The 17249-nt window shown below is 54.6% G+C and overlaps 8 protein-coding genes across 8 annotated transcripts; 3 read left to right on the top strand and 5 right to left on the bottom strand.

Moving 5' to 3' along the window:
* The first annotated feature begins 1922 nt into the window (after positions 1-1922).
* Positions 1923-3219, top strand: BU25DRAFT_408283 (putative C-5 sterol desaturase). Its single transcript, XM_033705776.1, has one exon. The coding sequence runs from the start codon at positions 2228-2230 to the stop codon at positions 2903-2905; it is 678 nt and encodes a 225-aa protein (XP_033564526.1). The 5' UTR covers positions 1923-2227; the 3' UTR covers positions 2906-3219.
* A 78-nt stretch (positions 3220-3297) lies between these two features.
* BU25DRAFT_408282 (uncharacterized protein) lies at positions 3298-5047 on the bottom strand. Its single transcript, XM_033705775.1, has one exon. The coding sequence runs from the start codon at positions 4958-4960 to the stop codon at positions 3356-3358; it is 1605 nt and encodes a 534-aa protein (XP_033564525.1). The 5' UTR covers positions 4961-5047; the 3' UTR covers positions 3298-3355.
* A 136-nt stretch (positions 5048-5183) lies between these two features.
* On the top strand, positions 5184-6918 carry BU25DRAFT_408280 (P-loop containing nucleoside triphosphate hydrolase protein). Its single transcript, XM_033705774.1, has 6 exons — positions 5184-5306; positions 5356-5384; positions 5433-5447; positions 5519-5543; positions 5593-6024; positions 6073-6918. Exons 1-6 carry the CDS (start codon positions 5278-5280, stop codon positions 6650-6652), a joined length of 1110 nt encoding a protein of 369 aa, XP_033564524.1. The 5' UTR covers positions 5184-5277; the 3' UTR covers positions 6653-6918.
* A 143-nt stretch (positions 6919-7061) lies between these two features.
* Positions 7062-7870, bottom strand: BU25DRAFT_429402 (uncharacterized protein; the record flags this gene model as incomplete). The annotated part of the gene is made up of 2 exons (XM_033708548.1): positions 7062-7247; positions 7316-7870. 2 exons carry the CDS (start codon positions 7868-7870, stop codon positions 7062-7064), a joined length of 741 nt encoding a protein of 246 aa, XP_033564523.1.
* A 154-nt stretch (positions 7871-8024) lies between these two features.
* BU25DRAFT_256152 (uncharacterized protein) lies at positions 8025-8659 on the bottom strand. Its single transcript, XM_033701668.1, has one exon. The coding sequence runs from the start codon at positions 8518-8520 to the stop codon at positions 8119-8121; it is 402 nt and encodes a 133-aa protein (XP_033564522.1). The 5' UTR covers positions 8521-8659; the 3' UTR covers positions 8025-8118.
* A 1236-nt stretch (positions 8660-9895) lies between these two features.
* Positions 9896-13763, bottom strand: BU25DRAFT_446574 (uncharacterized protein). The gene is made up of 4 exons (XM_033709494.1): positions 13135-13763; positions 12964-13084; positions 12480-12916; positions 9896-12434 (listed from the first exon to the last, which is right to left on the bottom strand). Exons 1-4 carry the CDS (start codon positions 13445-13447, stop codon positions 10132-10134), a joined length of 3174 nt encoding a protein of 1057 aa, XP_033564521.1. The 5' UTR covers positions 13448-13763; the 3' UTR covers positions 9896-10131.
* A 688-nt stretch (positions 13764-14451) lies between these two features.
* BU25DRAFT_408277 (uncharacterized protein) lies at positions 14452-14941 on the top strand. Its single transcript, XM_033705773.1, has one exon. The coding sequence runs from the start codon at positions 14708-14710 to the stop codon at positions 14918-14920; it is 213 nt and encodes a 70-aa protein (XP_033564520.1). The 5' UTR covers positions 14452-14707; the 3' UTR covers positions 14921-14941.
* A 504-nt stretch (positions 14942-15445) lies between these two features.
* Positions 15446-17023, bottom strand: BU25DRAFT_438157 (glutathione synthase; the record flags this gene model as incomplete). The annotated part of the gene is made up of 1 exon (XM_033709047.1): positions 15446-17023. Exon 1 carries the CDS (start codon positions 16988-16990, stop codon positions 15446-15448), a length of 1545 nt encoding a protein of 514 aa, XP_033564519.1. The 5' UTR covers positions 16991-17023.
* Positions 17024-17249: the final 226 nt, after the last annotated feature.

Below are 17249 nucleotides of genomic sequence, written 5' to 3'. Positions count from 1 at the left end.
GTGCTGAAGTCTCGATTGTCAAGGTTAACCTGTGCGCCCTCAATCGTGACAAAGCATGTGCCGACGAAATCAGAAGATGGTACGAAGGTGACAGTTCCTGTAACGGAAGCCCAGCTCCAAGTAGGTCTGCAATACTTGTCAGGTCGAGAAGAGAACGTCCCATCTACGTACCAGAGCAGATCGGCTACCAGCGCCTCGTGCCATAGATCATACTCTCTGGCTACGTCTTCAGCCTAACATGAAGTTCGGGCCAACATGGAGCCAGGATCTTCGGGATGCTGCCGTGTATAGTTCTCGACGGGTCGATACCATATGGTATCATCAAATGCCACGGCTAGGCTTCCCTGCGTCAAAATACGACTTCTCTGCATGCCGCGAGGGTCTCCATCTGGGGAAGTTTCGCAGGTGACTAAGCTCCCGCATTTCCAGTAGAGCTGCGCCTCTCCGAAGTGCAAGTTTCGCTGCAGAGTATACTGTTTCGTGAAGTAGTTGCCACTGCGGGCGAAGTTGGACTCAAAGAGCTCCGATGCCCACACATTGCCTGGTACAACCATGTATGGTCTGGACGAACAGCCAAAGGCTCTGTTGTGCATCAGATTGAGCCTGAAAGACTGATTATACCTTTGGCTGCGGATGCCCTGCAGGCCTTGAACATGGAAGGCAGAGAAGCGGCGGCGATCGTGATCCAGCTACTGGCGTGGATACGCCCGATATCAAGCTACTCGTGCGCCATATCCTCGGTCGAAGCTTGCACAATGCACAGCTCTTTATTCCATAGCTATCGAAAGCCAAGGGCCTTGGTGGCTCGAACAGCAAGCTGGACATGCGACGCTGGCCGAGTCGATGGTCAGAGCCTTGCCACGTCGATCTGAGGCCTGGTGTGTTGTCAATCGAGGTGAATAAGACATTGTGAGGTATCGAAAGCACGTCGACCCTAGGTGAATGCGAAGTCTGTACATCGTGTTGTTGGATCATCTGGGTCATGGAGTGTTGCACGCCTGGCAGCTGTTCGACGTGTTGACGTTGCCATTTTAGCTTGCATAGCGAGTCAGGAAGTCTTCTCTAGTTGGTAAAGAGCTCATAGTATAGGACAATTAATCTTGTCATATAAGACAGCCATATCATTCGATGGCGCTCAGGTCTGCTAGCCAACGTGGATAGCGAGACGAAATCAACCTCACAAGATTAGAAAGCTGAGAACAGCGTCATGGCAGCTCCAGGCCATATGAAGGGCGACAAGAGACGAAACGAACGAATTGGGTCGTGTTGTCCGGTTACGACGCGTCGACGGCAGTGTCGCGCAATCGCGGCACAGGCGTGCTGATGTTGTGGAGTGATGCACGGCAGCGAAACAGCCGATGACCAGGCGAGGCTGGCACGAGTGATCTGATTAAGCACCAGCAGCTCCCCCGTCAGTCCACTCGCGGATTCAACGGGCGCCCGTTTCCGCGCGCCCTGCGCTGGGAGGCGTCGCGGTGATTGGACTGGACCGCCGTTGATCTCAAATCGCAAGGGTTCAGGGACACGGCAGCAGTCCCCAGGAGGGCGCATCGGACGATAATTTCAGCAGCCTGAAAGAGGACGCATTGCCCTCATCTTTCGTGCTTCAATCTGTCCTTCTTTTGCGCCAATTGATACACTCGTTCTTTCGCGGTGCATTTCCAGCCAGCAGTGACGTTGCTGCCCCTGTCAGGTACCACCTTCCCTCCAAAACATCACGAATCGCGTCACTCTCGTACCTGACTACCGCGACCCTGGGCCACCGGGCTGATATTCCACGGCCACAACGAACATGGATATTGTCCTCGAAGTCGCAGACACCTTCATCTTTGATCATATCTACTCGAGCCTCCTGCCGGCATCAGCCTCACCGCCCACCGCAAATGTGACGTTCTCGAGCATAAGGGAAGAGCCAACCGGCTTTGCCCTGCCCGCAGCAACATGGCAGTATGAGCCGGCGTCCAAGTACTTCTCAGTGCAGCCCTCGCAAGCTGCGTATGAGAGTGCATGGCCGCGTGACGATTGGCGCAGACAGGTGTTGACATTGTACCTGATTACATGGTATATCAGACCACCACAATTGCGGTAGGCACATATCTAACACATCAATCACAGGCTGTTCGGTGTCCTTGTCTACTATGTCTTCGCGTCCGCATCCTACTTCTTCATCTTCGACAAGGCGACCTTCGCCCACCCACGATACCTCAAGAACCAGATCAGACTCGAGATGAAACAAGCCAACATCGCCTTCCCTATCATGGCCATCTTCACCGCGCCATGGTTCCTGGCTGAAGTGCGCGGCTACTCAAAGCTCTACGATGCTACAGAGGAGGGTCCTGGAGCTTGGTACAACTGGTTGCAGTTCCCACTGTTTGTCTGCTTCACCGATTTCTGCATCTATTGGATCCACCGCGGTCTGCACCACAAGAGCATCTACAAGACGCTGCACAAGCCCCACCACAAGTGGATTATGCCTACGCCCTTCGCCTCGCACGCTTTCCACCCCATGGACGGCTATGCGCAGGGTCTGCCATACCACATCTTCCCCTTCATTTTCCCGCTTCAGAAATTCGCATACGTTGCGCTCTTCATCTTCGTCAACATCTGGACAGTCCTCATTCATGACGGAGAGTACGCGCACAACTCACCTATCATCAACGGTGCCGCTTGCCATACGATGCATCACTTATATTTCAACTACAACTACGGACAGTTCACAACGCTGTGGGACCGCATGGGTGGCAGCTACAGGAAGCCGAACGATGAGCTGTTTCAGAAGGAGCTCAAGATGTGCCAGAGCGAGTGGGCAAAGCAGGCCAAGGCTGTCGACAAGATGGTTGAGGAAGTTGAGGGCGAGGACGACCGCAAGTACGAACCTGATATGGAGCCTAAGAAGGTCCGCTAGGTGAAGACTTCAATCGAGCTCCCAGTATACAGAATGACACGACGATGGAAGAGACCGGACTGAAGGAGACGTGTACAATCACATCACCCGGCAAGTAAATGCCGAGCCGCTTTGAGGCGGCAACAAAAGTGAGGAAGGCCTCAGCGACTTCTGTGTAATCATACCGTTCAGCGTACCGCGTACGAAAAGCTTGGAGTTTGATGTGGCTGCTTGATGCGGCTCACTTGTAATATGCGCATTGGAGCTGCCAAGGTCGAGGTTGGCAAGACATGCAGTATAATTGTAATTACGAAGAGTGACAATCACATCTCAACGTTGATTGTTGTATCCATAGTCACTGGCTCCAGCTTTGCAGAGCTTGTTCATGCTCTCAGCCAAGGTTCCTAATATTCGAACACTGACATTCAACTGCGCCTACGCTATGCGATGCTACAAGACTATGCTATCCGCTCAAAAAGCAAGACCACTCTGCCACCAGTACTTCCCAGTATGCCATCTCACAACTGCGCTTCCACCCCAACACCAGCAGCCATCTTGCTTCGTGGGCCCAAACCCTAACCCTCGGAACAACGAAATAGGAATCGGCTCGAAGAGCCACACACCACCCAAGGCAAAGTCGTTGCACAACAAGTGTGCGGTGTTGTAGAACCATACGTGTACGTAAATGAACGTCCACGTTCGCATCGCCCACTGCGGCACATGCTTCTGAATTCCCGTCTTGCGTAGGGCAGAGGAGATGACGACTTCGAGGAAGATGCCAAGCGCTTGTAGCAGGAAGAACGCGAAGGAGTTAGACAATGGGTGTGTTGGGCCGGCAGCTGTATACGTGCCACACGCATGCAGCACCCCACTCAATCCAAACGCAGTCAGCAGCTGAATCCCCTTCGCCAGCACACTCCGGCGGTCCAGGTTGAAGAACTCGCATATCCGCAGACTCGGCTGCTCAAACGCAAACCGGAATGTCTGGTGCCACCAGCTGCTCCACCACCCCGCCAACCCCTTATCGAGTACGATGGTGAACGAGCCCCATGTCTCGGGGTATATCCAGGGCTCGGACCGCGCGCCGATGTAGGATCCGAAGAGCCCGACAAAGACGAGGGGCGCGAGGGAGAAGATTGTTTGCAGTGCATATTTGACCGCGATCATGGACAGGAAGAGACGGTACGTGTGGATCATCCAGGGCTGTGTTAACAGGGTGAAAGGGAAGTATGATGGTGGAGAGCGTGTAAGGAGGCCCCAGAAGTACGGGTCGTGCATCATGATGGTTTTTAGGGCGTCAAGGATCAGGTAGCCTTTGATGAGGGTTTTAGCGTTCGAGACGAGCAGGGAGCGCCGGTCGGGGTAGTTGGTTACTTGACCGGCATGGATGCGGTAGGTGTGCTTTGGTACGTCGCCCGAGTTGCGGTGGAGTTGCTCTTGTAGCCATTTCGGGGGTGGTGGGAGTGCAGAGGTGCGCCAGTTCCAACCTGCGCCACGGAAGTTGCAGAAAAGATCGCAGACCCAGTCCAGGCGCTCGATGAAAGGTGAGAGGGGATAGGGTTGCCATGCGAACTCGCCGTGGCGGTCGCGAGGACCAGCTTTGGATCTTTGTGGGATGTGACCGTTCGAATCTGTACTTTCCTTCGCCATCTTTTCCTTCTCTTGCTGCGAAATTTGGTCACTGCCAAATGCGCCTTCAGTTCTCTCGATCCGCTGAAAATCCGTTTGGGCATCGTTGAACACTAAAATTGCGGCAAGGTAGACCACACTCCACGCGTGCACGAGTCCTAAGCCTAGTGCCGGTGCCATTCCCCTAGCTCTTTGATATCGGATACTGTATGCTGCAAACGCAAGCAACACACCCCAGACTAGAAGGCGACACTTCTTGAGCCATGGCCTATTTTGGTGCGGTGTACATAAGTAAACAATGACCAAGAAAGCTCCATATGCTCCGTAAGGATAGACAAAAGGGCTGAATTCGCCAGATGTTATTTGCGCGTCGTACTGTTGATAGTAATGTTGTATCAGCTCGTGGTGAGACCGAGGCCAGGGATCAGAGCCCAGTACAAACTCCATATTTGATCGAACGGCAGACGCGACATGCAAACAAACGCAGGGATATATGAGAAAGGGAAAAGCACAAGAAACTCAAACGAAAACAAGCATGCAGTGACGTGCGCCACTCTCTGAGATGGATGACGCAGTCGTCGATGCGTCTCGCTAAGCGGAAAACTAGTACCGATCCGCAGTAGTGGTATAGGTGGGTCGAGAAACACCAGAGGTCTGTATCACGACTCTTCGGCGACCGGTAAAGCTACCGTACGGTCCAACCATACGGCCTCACACCAGTCGTTCCCTTCAGCAGCACAGAAAGAGCAGGCAATACCTCAAACATGGTGAACATTACAGAGAAGATCAAGGAGTATGGAACCCCTCCAAAAGTTTTGATGCCAAGCCTAACGCCCCGCTAGGATTGAGGATGAGATGAAGAGGACGCAGAGTAAGTTCATTCATTGTATGAGGAGAGGTGTATGCTAACCAACTGCAGAGAATAAGGCCACAGGTACGACTTCTCGCGGCCAACAACTTCGACGACCGGACCGTTTTCTATCACGTGCTAACACCGTCACTCAGAATACCATCTTGGTCTCTTGAAAGGGTACAATCGAACCTATCAGACACCAGCTTCCATGACTGACGACTATTAGAAAGCTCGCTCGTCTCCGTGCTCAGCTACTCGAGCCCGCCCCAGGTGCCGGCGGCGGCGGCGGAACAGGATTCGATGTCTCCAAATCTGGCGATGCACGCATAGCCCTCGTTGGGTTCCCTTCAGTTGGAAAATCGACCTTCTTGTCACGAGTCACTAAGACAAAGTCTGAAGCAGCATCATATGCTTTCACCACACTGACTGCCATCCCCGGTGTGCTGGAGTATGGCGGTGCTGAAATCCAGGTCCTCGATCTTCCTGGTATCATCGAAGGTGCCGCTGAGGGCAAGGGACGAGGACGCCAGGTCATCAGTGCAGCTAAGACGAGTGATCTGATTCTGATGATCCTCGACGCCACGAAGAAGGCCGAGCAGAGGAGATTGCTCGAAGCCGAACTGGAAGCAGTCGGCATCCGCCTGAACCGCGAGCCACCGTAATCCACCCCATCCCCCTCTCCCATCGCCCGACTAACTCTCCCCAGCAACATCTACCTCAAGCCCAAAAAAGCCGGCGGGATGAAAATCAACTTCCAAACCCCCCCAAAAGGCGGCCTCGACGAAAAGCTCATCTACCAAATCCTCAAAGACTACAAGATGCTCAACGCCGAAGTGCTCATCCGCGACGAGTACGCCACGGTGGACGACTTCATCGACACCATCATGATCAACCACCGCAAGTACATAAAATGCCTGTACGTCTACAACAAAATCGACGCCATCAGCCTGCCGCACTTGGACCAACTCGCCAGAGAACCGCACACGGTCATCATGAGCTGTGAGTTGGATCTGGGTCTCCAGGATGTGGTCGATCGGTGCTGGGAGGAACTGCAGTTGATGCGGATTTATACGAAGAGGAAGGGGTATGACCCGGATTTTAGCGAGGCGCTGATTGTGAGGAGGGGGAGCACGATTGAGGATGTGTGTGATCAGGTGCATAGGACGCTGAAGGAGACGTTCAAGTATGCGATGGTGTGGGGCGCAAGTGCGAGGCATGTGCCGCAGCGGGTGGGGTTGAGTCATGTGGTTGCGGATGAGGACGTTGTGAGTATTGTGGCGAAGTGAAGCGGAGGTCGAGAGGGAGCGGGTGCTGTGTGTTCAAAAGGGTGTGTGGCTTCGAAGTCCAAGTCTACACGCAGTCATCAAGGAAGGCCAGTAGCGTGATAGTGTTTCTCCTATGTGATGGTGATGCGTATTAGACATTTGCTAAGTGTACTACATACGATGCATACTTGCTAGACACAATGCGGTGTCTGGGTATCGACGAGAACATGCAATCAATCAGAACAGAAACAGGAAGGAAACATTAAGCCGCGAGGCGGATGTGTAGTCTAATCATGACCATGGTGCAGCGCAACAAACAAGAATGTAGAGTCTCTTCTCCACGCCCTCAGTGCACGGTCTCTTGACACGGATGCGAACGTGGAATGTCGAGAGAGGTACCGCCTCCAGACTCCCGCCGGGCCAGTGTGTACTACGACTGGCTCTCGATCGCCGGCGGCATGGAATTGACCTGTAATGTGGGTGTCGGAACGGTATAGTTCCCATAGTCTTCGTTTTTCTGTCGGACGTCGTGTCCGAACTCATCTTCTCGTGTATCCGGTCTTGATATTGTGCCGTTGTCGGGTCCGAGATGCGGGTCTGGGATCTGTATGTCGAGCTACGAAATCGTCAGCGCACGTTTCTTCGAGGTGAGATGCATAATAAGCATGAGCAGTAGGAACTTACGGTAAGGTATCCGGTCCGCCGTAACGGGATTATCTTGACCGCGTCTTTCTCTCCAACCTCTCTGTTCCACCGCTCTATCCAGCTCTCGAGCTCGTTCAATTGCCTTTTCACGCCAGACATGCCTACGTCGTCCCATAGCCAGAACGTCGCCACGCCCATAACTGCGTCGAGCCAGGCACGCAAAGTAAAGGGGTCGAATGCTGCAACGAGCGAGTCGTTGATCTTCTTGACCAGGTCCCGGAATTCGTCTTCAGTCACCAGCGGATCCAAGATCTCCGGATACAAGTTCGCAAACGTCGGCGCCAGATCACCCTTAACCATCCAGTCACGCTTTATGCGGATAATACGCGTTGTCTCGTACAGCGCGCTGTTGAGCGGGACGTGCGAATTCGGGTGCGGAAAGCAGGGATGCGAAGGGCCCCAGGGGAACTCGGAAGCATCATCGCCCTCGCCGTTCGTCCTCTGACTGCGACTCCTGCTCAGACTGGTCCGCCCACTGCCCGGCAGGCTCGCTCTGCCACTCGGACTCGTCGGCGGACGAACGCCGGCTTCCATGTCGTGGGTCTCTGCATGCTGTGGTGCGCTGGTCGGTGGCACGCCGGGTGCAGCGGCCATGGAGGGCCCTGGGGTCGGCGAGCGCGATTCGTAGTCGTGCTGCAGGCTGGTGCGGCCGCGGGCTTGGTCACGCGGCAGGCCGATGCTGGTGCGCCCGCTTCCGATGCCGTCTTCCCCGCCGGTGGGACGTTCGACAAGCAGCGAGCTCGGCGCAGGGCTCTGGCGGCTCTGGTGCCGCTGCGGGAGGGTCAGCAGCGGGTACTCGTCGCGCTCGGAGCGAGGCCGCTCGACAGGGACGTTGGGCTCTCGCGGCGCAGACTTGGGCGGCGTCTGGTGCTGGCGCAGTTGCTGGTGCTGGTACTGGTGCTGGTGCTGGTGCTGGCGAGAGGCGGTGGGCGGCGCGCGCGGAGAGCTGTTCTGCGGGTTCCAGAGGCGTGAGGCCGAGGGTCGAGGGGGGCCGGCACTCGCAGGATACAGGCCGCGCAGGCTGAGGCTGAAGATGCGGTTCGTGAGCGACCAGCGGGCGGGCGCGGTTGTTTCTTCAGTCGCGGTCGCAGCAGGCGGCGCCGTCGCGGGTTGGGGGGTGCGTGAAGTAATTGTGACTGGGTGTATGTTTGCGAGGTTGGAGGTGAGCACCGTGCGCGCTGCATGAGCGGCAGTGGTCCTGACAGGCGGCAGGGACGGCCAGATTCGACAAGATTGGCGTCAGGGCTGGCCAGAGGAGCTAGGAGACAGACACCAACGCTGCAGGTCGCGAGCTGCTGGAATCGTGACCGGCGTGTGTATTGCAGTTGAAGACAGCCAAAGGAGAAGGGTCCAGTGTCTCGCACGACGCTCCTCGGCCGTGTGCGTTCAGTAGCTCTTGTGTCTCACACTCAGTCGCGGCAGGTGCGCCATCAACGATAGACCAGAGTTAGTTCAATGCGTCTCAGAGATCAGTCGAGCAATCAGACAGTCCGCTGCACGCCGCGCGGGGGCCCTCCATCTCTTGTACCTGCTGGGTCCTGACGCTGCTGGGTCCTGACGCCAGCAGAGCAGTCCACCACCCGTAAACTGGGCACAGGAAGCCCTGTTCCTGCATCCCCGGCGTGCTATGGTCATCGCCTGTTCCAGTGCTGCCGAGAGAGGCCAGGACTCGATGCAGGCGCATACACACGGATCGATGCATGAGCGCGACAGGGATTGTGAGGGCTGCTCAATCTCCAACTTCAGACATTGGTTGCCCTGCATATACAGCACTGCATTCCCGTCAATCTCCCATGTCACTTCTCGTGCCGTTGCCATCGCCTCCCAACGGTGACGCTGGAGCGTCTGTTGTTGCCCAGCCTAGCTCAGGAACGCGGCTTGCTGGCCCGCCTGTGCTGCGGGCGCTCCTGGCTCTAGCGATGGTGAAGTTGCGCCGCCGCCTCATCCCAGGCCAGCCAACTTCGGCGAGCGCTTCATTTCGTGGCATGAGGAACAAGCAAGCTGTCCCTTGAGCTGAAGCAGAAAAGCACGCAGTTCATGAGTCGGTCTCCATCGTCATTGGATGTTCCCTCAGAAGCAAGCAAGAGTGCTGTCACACTTCAACATGTGTCCTGACGTGCATTCCCAACTTCACCCACAAAACCAGCACCACAACCTCTAGCACCAATCTCACAACTAGCTCCATTCTCCATCGACGCCTCACACTTGCCCATCTTCCCACCATCCGCTGTGCCGGACCCATCAAGCCAGCAATCATCACTGCATCGAGAAGTGTTCGTCCGTGTTCGCGTGAATTTAGCTAACCCTAACCCCTTTTCCCGCTGTGCTCCGCCTGTCACCAACTTCCCCGCGCACAGATGTCCCATCTCGCAGCCTCTTTCCGGCAAATCGATAGGAGGCACGTCGTGAGGCTTCAAGTACCTGAGTCGCTCCTGCATCGCGCAGGGCACAGTCGCTGCCCATGTGAGGCAGAGCTGGCCTGGGCTCGGGTACACCATCATCCTTCGCAGGTGGACCTAAAGACTGATCACGAGGGTGTCGTAGATGGCACTAGATATTATTGCATGTATAGCTAGGGTATCGATCTACCTTCTGGTCGGCAGTAGGGCTATGTACATATTGAAAATGAGCGTCCATGGTGCTACCTCGTACTGTCCTCATCCCACGTAGCTCCCAGATCATATCCACAACATACCTTGCCCGTTTATACGTCCGTCATACCTATATGTTTGCTTCCGTGGCGATCCGATCATAACCTATGTACGAGAAAATAACTATGTGGGGAATCAATAAATCTACGCTGCTCTTTTGTTGGCATTGGCTTGCATCTTGCGCATGGCCTCGCGGTGCGCGTCAAGCATCTGCCCGCTTCGCATCATGTTGTCCATCATCGACGCTCGTTGCTGCTGGACTGCTTCACGTTGCTGTCGCTCTATTTCTTTCTGTCGTCGATCGTTGAGAAGAGCCGCACGCTGCTGCTCCGCGACGTACGCTGCTGTCTGTGGTGGAGTGACATCCCGGATGTTCTCCCTCCAGTCAGCATATAGATCTTCCCTCTTGCGGTTCGACTGTGAGCTAGGCGTGCGCTGGGGTTGATGGGAGTCGAAGCCTGGAGCTATACCCTGGCCAGCCCAACCCTTCTTCTGCCACTTCTGCGCGGTAGAAGGAGGAGGCCTTCGTGGAGAGGTTATAGGAGGTTGATGTTGCAGCAGAGGCGAGGTCGGGCTCTGCTTAAGAAGCTGTCGCCTTTGGGCGAGGGTCATATCGTCTTGCTCGCTTTGTTCGAGCAATGTCTGTCTAGGCGATGGTAGTGGCGAGAAGGATTGTGACGAGACGCGGTTGCGAATCAAGCTCTCGCGCTGGCCCATCAGCGTGTTAGTGGGTAGTGGTGACAAAGCATCGAGTTGAGTTCCGGAGTTCGACCGTGATAACGCAGGCGGTGACAGGACGGAAGGAGACCGTGACATCGGCTGCTGTTTGGTCAGCGATTGCTGCGAGGTCGAAGTCGAGCGGTTGAGGCTAGGTTTGTTCCTGCTTTCGGTTGACATCCTTTTCGAGTTGCGTTGACTCCCGATCAAAGGAGCCGCGATCTCGTCGCTGACGGGTACTGGTGCTTCTTCCGAGCCATGGTGAAGAGCTGCACCAGGCGATGATGGTACAGGCAAGTCATCGAGCGCTGGCAAATCTGCGGTCTCGAGGTGCTTGGCCCACTCGTTAGTGCGATAGGACAAGGCGACCTTAGAGAATCGACCGGGAAGAGTGCTCTCCTTTAGGCTACCGACATGTGATGCCTCGTGTTCGGTCTGTGAACTTTGTGACAGTGCCTTCTCGCTGCTCGATTTCGACTGCTCACCCTCACTGTTCCCCTTCGCGCTGGATACTAGGGTATCAGCTCTGAAGCGTGAATTGCGACGAGGTGAGCGCTTCGCACTTGCATCGCTTGGCTTGGGATCAGTACTGCTGGTAAGGGATTGACGCATGGTCAGTCGTGCTGGCGCATCTGCAACTGCTTCTTCGGCAGTTGAATCTGACTCCTTGGCTTCGGCATCGCTCGAACCCTGTACTTCGTCCTGGGAGATGACTTCTGCTCCTTTCGTGGAGGCGACTGGAGATCCTACGCGAGTATTATCATGTTCTGTGCCGATTGGCGAGTGGGGTGGGGAAAGTTGGCGCAAAGAGACATCGTCGTGTTCGTCGTCCAGGGTAGCGGCGATTGACGATGCGCGGTCGTCCTCGATGTGTGGTACATTGATCGAGTCCTCCTGGGGTTCTGAGACGTTATGTGAGCTTCTCTGACCAGACACCTGACGCAGGTTTGACATGTCCGATACGCGCTTCGACATGGGTCTGTGACCGCTCAAAGATACGCTTTCAGTCTCAGCGACAGCCGACACAGAGGCATTATCTCCTTCTTCACTCTTTGCATCCTCCTCTTCTGGTACCTTGAAGGGAAGTGGGACGATTACTGGAGGTGGTGGTACTGAAGACGGGCGAAGGCTACTGCCTTTTGTAACATTGTCGGCAAGCGCGACTTCGGGTGTGGCAGGCAAGTCCTTGTGATCGCCATCAGATCCTGTTACTGATTCAACCTTCCAGTATGTGATCGGGTTGCCTTGCGCGTTGATCTGCTGGATATCGTCTTTAAGAACGCTTACGGTAACCGTGGTGCCGGCTGGGGTATCGGGGTTGGGTGAGAGCATGACGCCGCTCTTCTGCATGTTCACAAGCTCCAGGCTGTCTGTGGCGAGGACTTCCTTCTCGCGGATGCTGGTCGAGTGTTCTGGACTCAGGATAGAAGATGCGACACTGGACTCCTGGACACTCTTGTCGCCATATGCTGCCTCCCACTGTGCGCGCTCTCGTTGGAAGCTGTCTTCGATTTGACGACCGAGCGCCTCCTCTTCCCGTTCTTGATCTTGCTGTTTCTCGAGCTGCTGAGCTGCACTCTTCTCGCGATGCTCCTTGACTAACTTCCAGACGCGTAATTGTGAGACGACTCCGAGTACTGCTATAATTACGATACCGGCGAGTTCTGCCTTTATGTTCTTGGTGACAGGGTAAGTATTGGTATTCAGCGGGAATACATCATCGTTGAGCGCTTCACATGTCAGATTGATCATACATCGCAGTGAATGCAACTTACCCCATAGATATAGCCAGAACTCCTTCATGCCTGCACGGCTGAGGCAATCGATACCCAGTATAGTGGCAGTCGCACCTGAAAACGCAATTGATGCGATCAAACCGTAGTTGCGGGTGTGATGGCTGAAAGAAAGGCAGTATCCGCCGGCGCTCATGCACCCGATGAAGATCGCGCGGCCGGTTACTGAAGTGATGAGACCACCTGACTTAAGACAGAGGAACCACATGCTCAGACAGAAGCCACCAAGGAGGCATCCGAAGCCTTCAGTGATGTCTGGGAATACCAACGACACGGCACCAAAGATGACACCAGTAAAGAAAGCGGCGACGAAGAAGGCACCTTGAACACCATTGGAGACCGGAGGGTTCATGAGGTAGACAATGAGAACAGTGACAGCTAATGCGGTCAAGTATGCAGCAGAGCCAAAGACGTAGACCCTACTCAATGTTAGAGAGGTTGGTGGAGAGGCATTCATGGGACTCACCACTTGTTCTTGATACCGATGACAGCGAAAGCCAAGCCTGATAGCAACAGAATTACACCGCTGATACCCATCGCCGGCGTCAAACTGGGTTGGAAGGGCAAAGGGTTCTCAGGATTCACTTCTGCACATCATTAGTCGATTGCGTATTGTACCCGTCACTAGGTAACTGACCTGCTGAGCTCGTTGACTGGGGTGCAGTCGACGCAGTGACCGGTACTTGCATGAACATGCTTGTCTCTGCCGAGCTTGTTGAGGTAGCTGGAGTGGAAGAGGCACGTCTGGATTCGGTTGTTGAAGTGAAAGCATCATCATCGGACGACGTTACAGTAGCCGATGGGCGCGAAGATGAAGTGACGGTAGGCGCCTGTGAACGGTCTGAAGGGCTGTCATCCTGACGGCGGACTGCAGATTGAGGTACAGCTGTGACGGAGTGTAGGCAGAAGATCAACGCGATGCACACGAGGAGGAAGCGGTAGGAGCGCATGGCAAAGGTGTGGAGTAGGCGTGGGTTAGTATGGAGTAGTAATGGCCATCGGATTAATACTAGAGGTGAACCTGGAGGCAATCGCGATCTGAACGGAGAAGGCGCGAATTCGAAGTTGAAAGTGTGCTGAGCTGAAGTGACGCGCGCGTAACAAGAAAGAGCGAAGGAAGAAGGTGAAGACCGATCTAAGTGAGTGTGTAAAAGAGTGTAGGCAAAGCCAAGTATTAGTGAGCCTGCAGGGTAAGGAACGAATGAAAGTGAGTCGGTGCAGACACGCAGCCAGTCAAGTCGACGTGGTGTTGAGGTGCAGAAGAGGTGCAGCAAGAGTGGGAAGGCACCAAGGGTGCCTGCAGCCATAAAGGCATTAGAACGCCCTCGACAAGAGATCAGCAATTTTTGCCCGGAAGGCCCAGAAACGAAGAGCTTTGGCCCCGGCTGAAGTCTAACGAGATGAACCGTGAAGGTCTTTTGCGGCATGGCGGCATCAAACGGCGCGCTGCTTTGAGATCACTCCATTCTGGGAGTGGTATCGACCAGTCCTTGGAGGCTACTAGGAAATTGCAGTCCTCCCAATGTCAGCCATCAGCTAGTCCACGTTCTCGCGATGAGCGCCGGGAGGGAGGCTATAGTGGAAAAGGAAAGGCCGCCATCCAATTACTCGAGTAGCGATGAGACAAAAAGGGAGCAGCGATGCGAAAGTGGCAACGGTCATCCTCAATGGAACCGCTTGGCTATCTTCGGGGTGCTCCAACACAAAGTTGAGTGACATGCGCTGAGCCAGCGCATCCATGTATAACGCGCCATGATCACTCTGCCTGATGCACGATTACGCGGACGTGAGATGGGAGACTGGAGGGAGTCGCATTGTTATTGGAGTTGACACGCGAATTATTAGCTTTGCGCCAATCAGGTACGGCAACTTTCTGCTTCGCGTAGGGCTGACAGGCGACCCGCTGCATAAAAGTCCCAGGAAGCATAACTCCTGAATTATAACACTCAACACCCTCGCAATAAAACCGTAAGACTCGACATCCACAGCGATCACGCATATATGATGGCTTTGCTGCGTCAAGAAGAAAAGCACCCTGCCTGTCTGACTCGATATCGCAAATCCTGCTTCTTGTCGTCCGGAAGAGGAGGACTTGACCAGCACAGACGGATCGCCGCGGCATGCACGCACTGATCTGCTCGTTCCGAAGACCGAGGATCCAATCCTGGCTCTGCTTACGCCCGCAGACGAACCGGTGGCAGACGTTCGCGATGGTGTGCTTGGTGACTTGGTGCACATCTGGCTTCCTTCGACTTGCTGCTGTGGGATTCGCAGTCTATGTAAACATGATTGAATCCACGTCTTGTTCGCTGTCACTGTCTCACTGCACCTTGCATGCCGCTGTCAAGTTCTCTGGCAGCGTTTTGGCGATGGTCGTACCAATTGGATTTCGATGGCACGTTCTCCCTATTCCGGTTTCATGAGAGTGGATACCAGTAGATTGGCACGGGCAATCAATGAAAAAAGTAGAAACGAACAACTCGCGAGCATTTCCGTACGTCACACGATGTGCCCCTTTGAAATCGTCTGTCTGCTACAGTGGTGATGGGGTGGTCTTCAAGGAAGCCCTCGGCGTTGAATGCAGGGAGCGTTTGACATCGCGGGGCGCACAGGCACTGGCTGCAGGTGGCGCATGGCTGTGGAGTAGCACTCCGCAGAGGCTGTACACTAATGACCCATTCCTTTTCATACCACGAACCGATAGATACGGGTTTGTCATCGTCCATACATCGAAGCACGGTGCAGCCTCGATTGGCTTTTCAGAGAAGAACTTAACTGACGCTGTAGTGGGTGAAAGAAAGACCGAGTCGAGAACATTTGGCTGGTCAGCAATCCGCCGCAGGACAAGGTGTACCTTGAACTTTGTATATTGACTTTGCGAATGCCTAACGCGCAGCAGCTTCGGAGTTGCAACCGAGCCGCCCTGTGACCGCCAACAGTCTCAGTCCTTACCCAACCAAGCAGCAGCTGTCTACCGCTCCGAACCCTGCGGCCACGCCTCCTTCTTCGCTCTGGTCTCCCTTCGTGCGGAGAAGGTACCCTGCCTCAAAGTTCTCCAAGATCTCGCCCTTTTGCCCTTTTTCAGAGCCCTCTCGCCAGAGACACACTCCATATACGCCCAGCTCGCATATAACGCCGCCGCTTTCCAGCACTCCATTGCGAATGATAGCATTTCTCAGAGGCGGCGGCTCAATCATCTCCATCAGGATGTATGCCGGCCATTGTGTCTCAGGAAGCTCTTGCAGGAACGGAGGGATTGCCTTACGGTAGATATTGTTACCACCGCCTTCGCGTTGGGGTTTCAGGACGTATCGAGCCGCTGACGATGGATCAATTGCAAGCTTCTTCGCTTCCTCACCTGCGTTGCTCTTGTCAAGCGGGTAGATGGGAGCAAAGGTCTTCAGCAGCCGCGAGGCAACATCGTCGTCAGGCAGGAAGCGTTTGAGATGCGGTGAGTGAGGTGTTGCCAGGACTTGCTGAACCTTCTTGCACCCGGCAAGTTGGGTCAGCACACTTGGACACTTGATAGCTCTGCTCTTCTCGAGATGTAACCGTGCTTCCCAGTCCTCCTCCTTCACGTAGTCATCAGGTGAGTATCCTGCCCGGAAGTAGATGGTGGTGACCTCGTACGATGTTGATGGAGAGTGAGGTGGAATGTATAGCAAAGTTCGATCGCCATCAAGCTTGGTGTGTGCCAGGATCTTCCCAAAAGGCAATCGGAACGATCGTACACCATTTTGCTCCAGCAATGCGTACTCCAGATGTCTCTGGTCGAAAACATTCCTTTCTGGATCTTGCACGACAAACAGGACACACAAGGGACGCCTAGTCTTGGATTCACCGTACGCCTTGTGCCCAGCAGCGAGTCCCTTTGCCAGCTGCGATGTGGACTGGCTTTGTCTAAGAGCATCGGCCTTAATGATGGAAGAGGTTGATGACGGGTATGCACCAAGAGAGAGGAGGTATCTGTGCAATGCGGACACTTGCGAAGACAAACCACCGAATGAAGACGCAATGGTATTGAACTCGACTTGCTTCAAGCCAGGGGATGAGTTGCTCTTAGACGGGTCCCCATGAACCATGTAGTCCGAACGGAAAAGACCAAGCGATATGTCCTGGATATAGCCTTCTTTCTTCACGGCCAAGTGAGTTTGCCACAGCTTTGCGACGAAATCGTCAACGTCGACTAGCTCTTCCACGATGCCCTGCAGCCATTGCTCGTCTCGTGCTATGGCGGAGTACAGTTCATTGTAGGCCTTTTGTATCGAAAGGCCATCTTCGAAGCATTTTCGTGGGAACAAGCTGGGAAAGACTGTGACTGGTGCTGTTGTTGCGAGTACACCTGAAGGATCCTGAGATTGCTGAACAAAGGAAGGAGCCGGGCGAACCGCAAGGCCGTGAGCTATCGACCAGTCTTTGAGCTCCGTGAAGATGAAATCCTGCTCTTCCGCAGATAGTTCGGGAGGATAGTCTGCATGTGAAGTTGAAGCCATGACTGCTGATAGGCGTTTCCTTCGCTGTTGCTGGCACCACTGTGAGGACGGAAGTTTGTGATGGTACCTGACAAATGCACATTCCCCGCGCTAACGAATTCGACGCATTGCCTCATCGTCGCTGCCGAAGCTCGCGCGACCTTCAACGTCAGTGCGACCGTCGCCAACGACATCGACCAACTGCCTGCGCCTCATCTGCATCGCTCGGCAAGCCAGCAGTGATGTTTACATGCGCTGGTTGAATTAATGGCTTGCGTCT

The sequence above is a fragment of the Macroventuria anomochaeta genome, assembly GCF_010093625.1.
Source record: "Macroventuria anomochaeta strain CBS 525.71 unplaced genomic scaffold BU25scaffold_7, whole genome shotgun sequence".
NCBI classification, from domain to species: domain Eukaryota; kingdom Fungi; phylum Ascomycota; class Dothideomycetes; order Pleosporales; family Didymellaceae; genus Macroventuria; species Macroventuria anomochaeta.
Note: the sequence above shows the minus strand (reverse complement) of the source record. Positions and strands in the feature narration are given on the sequence as shown.

What these genes read in the sequence shown, in the direction of transcription:
- BU25DRAFT_408277 (XM_033705773.1), top strand. Translation starts at nt 14,708, where the DNA reads ATGGTGTGCTTGGTGACTTGGTGCACATCTGGCTTCCTTCGACTTGCT.
- BU25DRAFT_256152 (XM_033701668.1), bottom strand. Translation starts at nt 8,520, where the DNA reads ATGCAGCGCGCACGGTGCTCACCTCCAACCTCGCAAACATACACCCAG.
- BU25DRAFT_408280 (XM_033705774.1), top strand. Translation starts at nt 5,278, where the DNA reads ATGGTGAACATTACAGAGAAGATCAAGGA. An exon ending in ATTACAGAGAAGATCAAGGA is followed by an intron (nt 5,307 to 5,355) that starts GTATGGAACCCC and finishes ACGCCCCGCTAG; the next exon opens with GATTGAGGATGAGATGAAGA. An exon ending in CGCCTGAACCGCGAGCCACC is followed by an intron (nt 6,025 to 6,072) that starts GTAATCCACCCC and finishes AACTCTCCCCAG; the next exon opens with CAACATCTACCTCAAGCCCA.
- BU25DRAFT_446574 (XM_033709494.1), bottom strand. Translation starts at nt 13,447, where the DNA reads ATGCGCTCCTACCGCTTCCTCCTCGTGTGCATCGCGTTGATCTTCTGC. An exon ending in ATCGGTATCAAGAACAAGTG is followed by an intron (nt 12,917 to 12,963) that starts GTGAGTCCCATG and finishes AACATTGAGTAG; the next exon opens with GGTCTACGTCTTTGGCTCTG. An exon ending in GTTCTGGCTATATCTATGGG is followed by an intron (nt 12,435 to 12,479) that starts GTAAGTTGCATT and finishes TGACATGTGAAG; the next exon opens with CGCTCAACGATGATGTATTC.
- BU25DRAFT_408283 (XM_033705776.1), top strand. Translation starts at nt 2,228, where the DNA reads ATGAAACAAGCCAACATCGCCTTCCCTATCATGGCCATCTTCACCGCG.
- BU25DRAFT_408282 (XM_033705775.1), bottom strand. Translation starts at nt 4,960, where the DNA reads ATGGAGTTTGTACTGGGCTCTGATCCCTGGCCTCGGTCTCACCACGAG.